Source organism: Panthera leo, chromosome A3 (assembly GCF_018350215.1).
Source record: "Panthera leo isolate Ple1 chromosome A3, P.leo_Ple1_pat1.1, whole genome shotgun sequence".
In the NCBI taxonomy this organism is placed as follows: Eukaryota; Metazoa; Chordata; class Mammalia; order Carnivora; family Felidae; genus Panthera; species Panthera leo.
In genome coordinates, this window is record NC_056681.1 from 16122476 (window position 1) to 16135138 (window position 12663).

Consider the following 12663-nt stretch of genomic DNA (forward strand, 5'->3'; position numbering starts at 1 on the left):
TTCCACTGTGATTTTTTTTTTCCCTTGTAAAATAAAGGAAAATGCTTATTGTACCATTTGGAATGTCAGATCCCAGGCTCCCCTTGGCACAAGCTAGAACAAGTTTTAAAAGGTCTGAAACCCAACAAAACACTTCTCAGAGAATGCCTTTGAGTTTGGATTTGGAATAATTTTGCTGTGCTGCTGGAGACAGAATATTCTCTACCACCTCTTACTTGAATTGAAATTGTTTTAAAATGTTGGACAGTGATATTCCGAAATGTTACTCCTGTGGTTAAGAATACCTTTGTTCTTTTGCTTTGTAGCCTGGTTTGTTGTTGGCATGGTAGGGGCCTTTTTGTTCATCCTCATCCAGCTAGTGCTGTTGGTAGACTTTGCTCACTCTTTGAATGAATCATGGGTAAATCGAATGGAAGAAGGAAATCCAAGGTGTTGGTATGCTGGTAAGTATCTGAACTCACCTATAAGAGCCATACTGCATTATGCTACATTAAACACAATGTACGTTAGACACTATTAACTATAGAGAACCAACTGAGGGTTGCTGGAGGGGAGGTAGGTGGGGGAATGTGCTAAATGGAGACGGGCATTAAGGAGAGCACTTGTGTTGAGCACTGGGTATTGTATGTAAATGATGAATCACTAAATTCTACTACTAGAATTACCATATATGTTGTTATCATATATTGCCATATATGTTAATAACTAGAATTTAAATAAAAACTTGCAACAAAAAAATAAATAGGATGTGCAGTAAAAATCTTCATTGATTTAAATGTATAAACTTCCAAATGAGAGCTGACTTTTTAAAAATTACAGTTTTCCAGTTGAGTCAGTTCTTTTTTTTTTTTTTTTTTTTTTTAATTTTTTAACATTTATTTATTTTTGAGGGACAGAGAGAGGCAGAGCATGAGCAGGGGAGGGAGAGAGAAAGAGAGATACAGAATCTGAAGCAGGCTCCAGGCTCCGAGCTGTTTGTTAGCACAGAGCCCGACGCAGGGCTCGAACTCAAGAACTTTGAGACCATGACCCGAGCTGAAGTCAGAGGCTTAACCGACTGAGCCACCCAGGCGCCCCAAGTCAGTTTTGAATTGTATACATTACTAGAAGGAGGAAGCACAGATAATATAAATCATTGGCTTCTCTCAATTCATTTATTTTGAGATTTATAATGTAACTAGATGTGTTTAGATAAAGAAAAACAGTTGTATATAGTGATGTAGTTTTGGTTTTGATTTCCTTGTTGCCATAGGCAGGGGATTCAGGTGGGTTATACATACAGGTCATCTGCCCACATCCCTCAGGCAGGTAGAAGTGAACAGTCCTTACTGCTTTATTCAGAATATGACTCACACCCCTTGTAAAAGCTTTCTGGTAGAAAAAGGGCACTTAAAATTTCTAGGGTGGAAATAGGATATACAGCTTGTAACAATGGGGTGGGAGTTGAGTTCTCTCCTTACTAGGGGCAATGACCCAGCCATACCTCATTTAAAAAAAATAGTAGTTGTGAGATTCCCAGCTCCTGCCCCTCCACCCATTATAAAAGTAATAGCGAGGCGCCTGGGTGGCTCAGCCGGTTAAGCGTCTGACTTGGGCTCAGGTCATGATCTCACAGTTCACAGGTTTGAGCCCCACGTCAGGCTCTGTGCTGACAGCACAGATCCTGTGTCTCCCTCTCTCTCTGCCCCTCCCCCACTCACACTCTCTCTCTCTCTCTCTCTCTCTCTCTCTCAAAAATAAAATAAACACTAAAAAAATAAAAAGTAATAGCTGCTCTGTGTCAAGAACTCGGAAAACCAAAAATCACAAAAGAAAACATTCCCCCATAATCCAACTCTTCAGTAATTAATACTCACTGTTAACATATTAGTCTATGTCTTTCCAGACTTTTTTTTTTTTTTTTAAGTTTATTTATTTATTTTGAGAGAGAGGGAGAGCGAGAATTCCAAGTGGGCTCCATGCTGTCAGTGCAGAGGCCAGCACGGGCCTCAATCTCATGAACCAGTCTCACGAATCATGAGATCATGACCTGAGTCGAGATCAAGAGTCAGACACTTAACCAACTGAACCCCCCAGGTCCCCCTCTATTTACTTCCATTTTTTATAATTCATTTGGACTCACTCAACTTTAGAAGAATTTGATAATGAGCTGAGCATTTGCCATGCTTTGGAGTAACTAAAAAATAGAGAAATCTTGCATGTTCTTATGGAAAAACATTAGGAACTATGCTAATAATTTAATATACATTATCATTTGATAGTAATATATGCATCATTTAATTTTAAACATGCAAAATCCATGGAATTATGATAAATGGAAACTAGTTTTCTCAAATAAGTCTGCTGTGAATTAAGTATAAGTTAATTGAGCTCAATGTTGCTATAGTTGGTCTGAGCATACTGTTACTCTGTCATGTTTTCTAATTTTCAGAGTTACACAGCTAATTGTTGATTGTCCATGTGAACAGAAAGGAATATTATTTTAGGTACTTAAAAAGAGCAAATATACCACTGTCCCACAATGATGTGGTCTCACAGTGACAGGAAACAGGCTTATGTGGCCAGTAGCTGCAGAGGACAAACATCATAAAAGATGCCTGTCCATTGTTTTCTGCTAACACCATCCCTGGCATCTAGCTTACTGGACCTCAGCCAGTTTGACGGCCCAGAAGTTTTGTAGGTTCCTAAGAAAGGCTTGTAATGAACACTATTTTGCGTACAGTTGGAGTTTACTCTAGCTGGAATGATCACATGTCTGGTTTTTCAACCCATGGAATCAAGTAAGGTAGTCTAGGAAGTGAATTCAGTTGCTTGGTGGATTTTTGAATTTAACATTGAGCTGCCTCTAATGCTGTCTGAAACATCAGCCTTGGGTCTCCTGTAATTTTCCTGTAAGATGTTGACCACCCTAACAATAAAATAATGTGTCTTTATTTTTATATGGAGTAGAAGACAATTGGTCTTCATTAGCAAAGTTTGTTACAATCACGAGCATTCATGTTGGCTTCCCTTTTTCTAGCTTTACTCTCCGTCACAAGCTTCTGTTACATCCTGTCAGTCGTGTTTGTCGGGTTATTCTATACATACTACACCAAACCGGATGGCTGCACGGAGAACAAGTTCTTCATTAGTATTAATTTGGTCCTTTGCGTTGTGGTTTCTGTTATATCCATCCACCCAAAAATTCAGGTATGGTTTTCTGCTTCGTCCTCCTGTGACAGATTTTTAATTAATGCTAAACTTTAACTGACATAATCTTTTATGTGAGTTTATGTTTAAGATTATGTACTTAAATATTTTCCCATATTATGATAAAGTCTTTATAATTATAACTTAGTAACTGTAAAGTGTGCCATTGAGTGAGTAATTTCCCTGTCATTAAAAAAAAAAAAAAACCCTAGGTAACCTGAAAATTTATAGCTCTTATAAAATACTTTACATCGTGAGTGATTCTTAGGAAACCTTAGCCAAGATATTAAACTAGAAAATCATTGCTTTTAGTATTTAAAAATAAAACTCAAGTGTGCAAGTTTCACCATTTAAAAACCATACTTAAAAAATTCGTAGAGTTGTAGATGAGAAATATGAAAAGAATATGCGACATCGCCTCTCCTTTCGAAATGAAAAAGCTGAAGTTGCAGAGAGATGATGGATCACCTGGTAGCTAGTTAGGCCACAGCTAAGCTTAGATTCTCCTACACCAAGGGACTAGTAAATCAAGCCCCTGTGGGATATACAGGAATTCCAGGACTATGACATCCCTTGAGAACCAATAGTACATGGTTCCTCTTTCTCGGGTCTTTTTCAGGCTAACTCAGACTGACAGGTTACCTTTCATCTTTCAGCTGTCAAGTAGAATCAGCAGGTTCTCAGTTAGTAGTATTTCAGGGGAGCCTAGGGAAATCCACTGGGTTTTAGGAAGTCAGCCCTTGCAGTTCCTGTGGCATTGTTTTCTTTTTGATTTCACAGGAACACCAGCCTCGTTCTGGTCTCTTGCAGTCCTCTCTCATCACCCTGTACACCATGTACCTCACCTGGTCAGCCATGTCCAATGAACCTGGTAAGGGAATGTCGATAGCACATTCATTTGATGAGAAGAAAGTAGGAAATTACTCTTGGCAGGTGCAAAACTAGAGGTAGAGCAAACATTAAACAGGCGAACAAACAAAAAAGTTCACTCCAATGTACAGTGTTCACTATGATGCAGATACTTACATTTCAAGTTTTATTCTTCATGTCTGTTCTTAGCTGTTCATAGCCGATAGCCTGAAGGACCACAGTCCTTTATACAGTCTAAGCTTTTCCCTGAACTTAGACTAAGTCAGACTAGTTAAGAGTTGGACAAGGCAACATTGTTTTGGCCCTCTGTAGCATTTTTTAATTGAATTTCACTTTGGTGTTAAGGCTCTAGAAGAAATGACTGTGAGAAATCTTTGCATTGTGTCTCACTCAATAGGGTATTCTGCGGACTTGTTTTAAAGGAAAACAGTTACTGCAGACCTTCCAATGATGACTCAACTTACTGTTTTCGTACTCCTATCTAACTATGTAAAAACAAAACCAGGGAAAAATTCCTTGCGCTTAAAGCCTTTGTAAAACTATAGACGCAAAAAGATTTGCCAGTAAACTTCAAAATCCGTAAAATGAAGATTGACATTTATGAAATTTGACAAATATTTTGTTGCATCTTTTTTTCTAAAACTAAGTCACTGATTGCAACACAGATATGTCTAAGTTTCCAGGTTCTTTTAAGTATAGCAGTCTCATGCTATACATCATGACTGAATAAATGTGTGAGCATATCCCTCAAATCGTTTCCCGGAACAAGAAGAGTTCTAAGGATAATAAATTTTCCATTTTCAGATCGTTCCTGCAACCCTGGCCTGTTCAGCATTGTTACACACATGACCGCACCAACTTTGGCTCCTGGAAATTCAACTGCTGTAGTCCCTACCTCTGGTCCGCCCTCAAAGAGTGGGCATTTTCTGGATCTAGAGAATTTTATTGGGCTGACAGGCTTTGTTCTCTGCCTTTTGTATTCTAGGTAAGTTAAAAAGTACTTGGGACAAGATTCTTAGGACAGTTAATAATAGAGCAAAGAAGCTATTTTCTTTTCAAAAAGCAGTGTGAGGAATTAAAAACAACAATTTAACTCTTCTTTATGGGAAGCCCTTGACTTTCCTCAGTTACCCAGCCATGGATATTTCTTAAAGCCCAGTAAATTGTCTCATCAAATAATTCCTTCCAAACTGACATAGAGATACCTTCTCTTTCACTAGAGGATAAAGTCTTCATCTGACCCTAGATCAACTAGAGTAATGGCTCTGGTTGATATTTTTTTGTAAGAAAATCTTTATTTCCTGATCGTTGTAAAAAAAAATAAACAATTACAGAGGTGCCTGGGTGGCAGTTAAGTCAGTTAAGTGTCCGACTCTGGATCTCAGGTCATGATCTCACAGCTTGTGGGTTCGAGCCCTAAGTCGGGCTCTGCACTGTCAGCGCAGAGCCTGCCTGGGTTTCTGTCCCTCCCTCTCTCTGCCTAACCCTCTCCCTCGCCCTTTCTCCCTCACTCCAACCCCCCCACTCCAACCCCCCCACTCCCATGCGTGCACGTGTACTCTCTCTCTCTCAAAATAAATAAACTTAAAAAAAAAAAAAAAAAAAAACAGAATTCTGTTACAGCTAATTTTAAAGTCTCTAGTTAATCCAAGAGCTCAGATATAACCTATTTTAGCACTTTGCACTCCTATATATGTAACATTGGAATAAGCAAATGTATAGATAAAAGGTGATTCATTTCTTACCCATTTTTATTGGTATTTTCTGCATAATAGCATATGTTATTTTAATAATTAAAAATATGAGGTAAAAATGGGCAAGGATATATTTATGTAAATTAACAAGTGAGAAAAGTATAAAGTGGAGAATGAAAGTATCCTCACTCCAAATTTACCTCTTCCATGGTTAACATTATATGGTACATAATAGTTCACACTTTTCCCCTTTGCTTATACTTAAGTGTCTGTCAATCTATTTGTATCTGTAGAATTATATACAGTTTTATATATAGTTATATACATATCACTTGATAAATAACAACTTAAAATCAGTTAGGGATGTACCATATAATACATGTAGTATTCTCAGATATGAACTTTGTTGTTATAATTTGGACAGCTTTCCACATTTTGTATAGATTTATCTTTTTTTTTTTTTTTTTTTTTTTTGATGCTTGCTTAAAATACAGATTGGCACACTACAGCCCTTGTGCTGGCTGCCTATTCTTGCGAATAAAGTTGTATGGGAACACAGCTGTGCTCATGTGTTTGTTATATTGTCTGATCTTTTTTGTTTGTTTTGCTTTTGGCCTAACGTGTTTTGTATTGCTTTTGAGATATAATTTCCATACTATAAAATTCACCTTTTTAAATTATACTACTCAGGTTTTTAGTCTATTCACAGGATTGTGCAACCATCACCACAATCAGTTTTAGAACATTTTATTTTGTCAAAAAGAAACCATGCTCATTAGCAGTCACCTTTCTATTCCCTCCCGCTCCAGTCCTTGGCAGAAATGAATCTCCTTTTGTCTCTGTAAATTTGCTTATTCCAATGTTTCATATATATGGAATCATAAAACATGTGGTCTTTTGTGACTGTTTTTTTTACTTAGTATAATGTCTTCAAGGTTCATCCATGTTATGACATATCAGTACTTAATTCCTTTTTATTGTTGGAAATAATACTCTGTTGTGTGCATATATACCACATTTTGTTTATCCTTTATCAGTTGATGGACGTTTTGGGGTTGTTTCCACTGTGGGACTAGCATGAATAATGCTGCTATGAACATATGTGTGCAAGTTTTTTGTGTGGATGTACACTTTAAATTTTCTAGGATACATACCTAGTTGTAGAATGGCCGGGCTGCCAAAGTATTGTCTAAAGTGGCTACATCATGTTACAGTCCCAGCAGCAATGTATGAGTCTTCCAGTTTCATCAGTTCTTAATCAAAATACCGTAATTGTCTTTTTTTTGTTGTAGCCATTCTAGAGGATGTGAAGTGGCATTCCATTACGGTTTTGATTTGTGTTTTCCCGGTGACTAATGATATTGAGCATTCTTTTCATGTGCTTGTTAGCCATTTGTATATCCTGAAGAAATGTCTGTTTAGATCTTTTGCCCACTCTTAAATTGGGTTATTTGTCTTTTTATTGTTTTTATATATGACTTGAGTAAGGGGTCCAGCTTCATTCCATCATGTGTGGGTATCTACTTGGCTCAGCACCCTTTGTTGAAAAGACCATTCTTTCCAACACTGAGTTGTCTTGGCATCCTTGTCAAAAATCCAGTGACCATAAATGTAATGGTTTATTTCTGGACTTGTAATTCTGTTTCATTGATCTGTGTATCTATCCTTATGCTAGTACCACACGGTTTTGATTACTATAGCTTTGTACTAAGTTCTGAAATCAGGAAGCGTGAGCCCGCCAAATTTGTTCTTTTTCAAGATTGTTTTGAATATTCTGAGTCCCTTGCATTTCTATGTAAATTTTGGGTTTAGCTTGTCAGTTTAATTGAGATTTAAATAAGGATTGCATTGAATCTGTTCGTCAACTTGGGGAGTATTACTATCTCAACACTATTAAGGCTTCTAGTTTATAACATAGGATGTTTCATTTAAGTCTTCAGTTTCTTATCAGTGGTTTAGAGTTATTAGCATACAAGTCTTAAACATCTTTTTTTGCATTTCTAAGTGTTATAAGTTAGATATTTTTTTTTAATTTTAAAATTTTTTTAATGTTTATTTTTGAGAGAGAGAGAGAGAGCGTGAGTGGGGGAGGGGTAGAGAGAAGAAACACAGAATCTGAAGCAGGCTCCAGGCTCTGAGCCGTCAGCACAGAGCCCGATGCAGGGCTCAAACTCACAAGCCATGAAATCATGACCTGAACTGAAGTTGGACGCTTAACCAACTGAGCTACCAGATGCCCCATAGGTGAGATTGTCTTCTTAATTTGTCTTTTAGGTTGTTCATTGTTAATGTATAGACATAGAGTTGTTGTATATTGATGTTGTGTCCTGCAAGATTATTTATTGATTCTAATAGTATGTGTATTCCTTAAGGTTTTCCATGTACAAGGTCAAGTTATCTGCAAGTAGAGATCATTTTACTACTTTTGCAATCAGGATGCCTTTTATCTTTTTCTTGCCTAATTACTCTGACTCGAACCTCCAGTACCACGTTGAATAGAAATGGGGACAGTAGACTACCTGTCTTGTTCCTGATCTTAGCAGGATAGCTTTTAGTCTGCTCTGGGTTTTTCATAGATGCCCTTTATCAGTTTGAGGAAGTTCTCTATTCCTAGGCTGAGTGTTTTTATCAGGAAAAGGCATTATTAGATTTTAGTCAAATGCTCTTCCTATGTCTGTTGAGATGATTGTGTGGTTCTTGTCCTTTAGTTGTATGTACTTTTTTTTTTTTATTCAGTCATTTAACACACTTGCAGTTAGCATCTGCTGTTAGAAACGCAGAGATGACTACGGTCGTTGTTGTTGAGGAGTTCTAGGACTAGCAAGAAAGACAGGCATGGTAAGTGCTACAGCAGAGGGAAGCATAAGGAGCTGTGGGATTTTAACCCAGCCTGGTGATGAACTGATGTCAGGGAAGGCTTTCTAGAAGATGTGGCATATAGAGAACTGAAGGATAAATAAGTTATCTGGGAGAAGGTTTGTGGGTGGTGTATTCCAAGCATAGAAGAGGCACTTGTGAAGTCATGGAAGCAGACATTGAGAGCATAGTGAAACTCCTAAGCAGTTAAGCCATCAAGTAGTAACTGATAAAAGTACTCTCTTTTTTTTTTTAAGTGATCCCTACATTGAATGTGGGTCTTGAACTCACAACCCCGAGATCAAGAGTCGCGTGCTCTACTGAGTAAGCCAGCCAGGTGCCCCCACCCCTGCTGTCTTGTGATGACAGGTAGCCCTCCAGAAGGCCTTCAGTCCCCAAATAGTAGTTCAGGAATAACCGTCGTGTATATAGGCCAATGGCAGCAATTCATCTCCTGGCCCCTTTCTGATTTGTCTTCTTTTGGATCACTTTCCAGCATCCGCACTTCCAACAATAGCCAAGTAAGTAAGCTGACCTTGTCAGGAAGTGACAGTGTGATCCTCCGTGATACAACCACCAATGGTGGCAGTGATGAAGAAGATGGACAGCCTCGGCGGGCTGTGGACAATGAGAAAGAAGGAGTGCAGTACAGCTACTTCTTATTCCACTTCATGCTCTCCTTGGCTTCCTTGTACATCATGATGACCCTGACCAGTTGGTACAGGTAGGAGGCACAGACTAACCAGGTGGAAGACCACTTGGCCCCCTTGAAAATATCCATCCATTGCTTGACCCCAGAACCCCCTTGTCTTGCCCATATCATGAAGTTGTGTTCAGTGCTCTTTTCTGAAATGCCTTTGAGTTTTTCTCCTATCGGATTTAAAATCCAGTTGGAGTTCTTACAGAACAAATCATGGAGACCCCTTCCAGACTTGAGTTACTTGAGAGAAAATCATGACATAAAGCAGCCTGACCCATCTTTGTTCACTAATTTACCTCTGTATGTGGCCATACAGAGTATTCCGGTCAAAGTAATGATGTGATTCAGAAGGCAAGTTTGAGGGATGCCATTTCAATGTAGACTTTTGCCAATATCTAGAATAGCTAGACGTTCCTAAAGAACTTTGCCCAGGGGATACGGTAGTCAGAGTTCTTCGTGCTAGCAAGAAGATAAAAGCTCTTTGAGAGGCAGAGTCCCCTGCTTATAAAAAAGTAATAATAGCTTTCTCAAGTTCCTCCTAGAACCTTACTAGAGAGTAGCGTCAGCCTCCCCCTTGGCTTTGGCCAGGGGGCTGCTAGATACTGATAACAGGCTCCTTTACTTGACTCTCTTCTGTTTTCTTAGTCCTGATGCAAAGTTCCAGAGCATGACCAGCAAGTGGCCAGCCGTGTGGGTCAAGATCAGCTCCAGCTGGGTCTGCCTCCTCCTTTATGTCTGGACCCTTGTGGCTCCACTCGTCCTCACCAATCGTGACTTCAGCTGAGCCTCTGAGAATTCATAAAGGTCTGCTTTGCTGAAAGCCCATATCTATTTTACTTTTGCTTCAACTAAAATATTAAGTGAACAGTTTGCAAATTTGACTATATCCAGGTTTGTATCAGAGGGCAAGATTGAGTAATGCTTGATGCAGGATCTGAACTTTTCATTTATATGTATATTATGTTTATTTGTAAGGATATATCGCAAAGGGAACATTTTGCGTTTTAAAGTGAACCACAGCTGTGCTGTGAAGAGTTCTTTATTGAGACCTATAGGATCCTACAACTTTGATTTAAAATGTAAGAAAAATGTTGGATATTTGAAGCCAATCGTTAATATATTTCTATTGCAGTATCCTTAAAAAGCAAAAAACGAACACAAAAACCACCATTTCTATGACGGGTTTCCTCTGTGAAGTCTTTACTTGTGTGATGCAAACACTCTGTTCAGTCCTTAAACCCCTACTATGTGTAGCATCATAGTACTTGGGGAGGAGTGTGTGTGTGGGTCCTTCCCCAGAAGAGCAGGGTGGCTGACGTGACTACTGCTTCTACAGCTTGAGTTTGTTCAATTCGTGTTTTACACTACAGCATTGATGCTGCGCGATTATAGCTTTGCCAGAAGTGCTTTCCATAAGTGCTTTGTAGGTTTGGTTAAAATGAAGATTCACTTGGGAAAACAGTGCGACTTTAGGTCAATGTACTTATCTTGTTATAGGAGTATGTAAAAGTAAATGCATGTGAATTTATTATATTTGCACTATAAAGTTATTTGATTAAAATGGAGACTTAAGCTTTGAAGGACCCCCCCCCCCCCTTTTTTTACAGCTTTTATGAGTTAGCAGCCATCCTATATTTTTTAGACCTATATGGGCAGTCGGGTTTACCAAGCATTGAGCAGAATGTGCCTGTCCCTTCTAAAACGTAAGGTCTGGCTAGTAAGTAAAGGCTTGAACTCATCCAAAAATTGTACTAATCATCTTCCCTGGATAAGACACTTGCATAGATGAGAGACAAGGCAGGCAGGCACCGTCAGGAAACTTCTTCAGGAGAGGTAGCACACAAGGAGGTAGAATAGAACGGTCTGTTCCGTACCAGGCTCTGTCAGGTTCGAGGATACAACTTTACTCGTGACAGACACCAGCTCTGCCATCTTGGACTTAAAGTTTAGAGGAGGGCGAAAATGAGCTGACAGGTGTACAGCATGGTGTGATTAGTGCTGTGATTGAGGAATTGTGGAGAACCCAAAGGAGAGGTGCCTGGGGTGATTGGGGGGGGGGGGGGTGTCCTGGTAGGCTTCCTGGAAGAAGTGGCATCTAGGCCAGGGATTGTTAGGAGCTAGCTGAGAGAGAATTGGGGAAGTGGGCTGGCATTGCCGAGGGGTAGACAGAACTGCACGTCAAAGGCAGGGAGATGAAAACCCATTCGGTAAGGCTGGAATGGGGAGAAGAGGCAGGGATTGGGTCACGAAGGGCTTCGCAACCCACACTGAAGAGTTTGAACCTTACACTGAGAGCAGCAGGGAGCATATTCATAGTGACGTAAACAAATGGTCTTCAGTCACTGCGGCTGACACGTAGAGAAGGCATTTAGAGATGAGACCGGGGCAGGCCACGTACCATTTGAAACAGAGGAGTGAAAATGAGGATGGGGAGAAATTGACAGCTGAGCTACTCAGTAATTAAAATTTTAAAACTGGCAATTGATTAGATACAGGGAGAGGCAGATTCTGGAGTGATGCTGGTTTCAATCATCTGAGTCCGTGGGGTTCCATTTATATGGTGAGAGACAAGAAGAGGAACAAATTGTACCAGAAGGGTGGAGTTGGTCCCTTAAGAATGGCTAAGAACATAGGCTTGGAAGTCAGACTGTTGGGGTTTGTATCCAGCTTTGCCATTTCTGTCTGTCAAACTGGGCGGCTAATATTTATTGAGTACATACTATGCTTTATGACCTTGGGCCGGTGACTATCTGTGTGACTCTGTCTGAGCCTCAGCATTTTCCTCGTTTGAATAAAAAATAGTACCTAGTACATAAGATTGTTTAAAAGTGTAAAGTTACTCCGCAAAGTGCTCGTAAACACTCCAGTGGTAGCTGCTGGTCTGGCCGTGGGCTAAAATGAGACTAGACAGCATTCACAGGTGAGAGGTGTTCAGCCACGGTCTGACGGAGGCCAGATTTAAGGTGTTCTTACAGAATTAAACAGGTAGGACACAAAGGGCACCATCTCAGTTGGGATGGAGGTTGGGGGATGGGGTAGGGAAGCAGCACTTGCCAGGAATTGTTGGAACCACCATGTTTTAAAAGAGTGCTTTATATCAAGGTATAGAGATAAAGTAGCAAGGGAGTTGGGGGGCAAAGAGGGGAGGTTTAGCCCTTTGCTTTGCCAGTGTAAAGCAGACACCCCACTTTTCCTTAATAGCAAGGATAGCCAGATTAAGACCTTTAAAGGTCCCAAACGTCAAAAGCATGACGGTGTAACATCCCCCACCTTATGTAATGCAAAATAAAGCAATACTAAATTGTAAAATAAGTGTAACAGAGTCCAATAAAGTTCTTATTTTTTCTCATGATG

At 39.6% G+C, this 12663-nt stretch overlaps 1 protein-coding gene across 4 annotated transcripts in view; it reads left to right on the forward strand.

Annotated features, from left to right (window-relative positions):
* The window catches only part of SERINC3 (serine incorporator 3), a 36364-nt gene that overhangs the window by 8686 nt on the left and 15015 nt on the right, over positions 1-12663 (forward strand). For 3 of the 4 annotated variants that reach the window (XR_006200398.1, XM_042930891.1, XM_042930892.1), the window contains exons 5-10: positions 306-443; positions 3020-3189; positions 3970-4060; positions 4864-5044; positions 9106-9333; positions 9955-10113. Coding sequence is in view for 3 of the 4 variants with exons in the window: in XM_042930891.1 (XP_042786825.1) it covers positions 306-443; positions 3020-3189; positions 3970-4060; positions 4864-5044; positions 9106-9333; positions 9955-10093 (947 nt within the window). In the remaining variant the exon portion in view is untranslated. Of the gene's footprint in view, positions 1-305; positions 444-3019; positions 3190-3969; positions 4061-4863; positions 5045-9105; positions 9334-9954; positions 12662-12663 lie in introns of those variants that run through there. The other variant, XM_042930890.1, reaches the window with a different exon arrangement.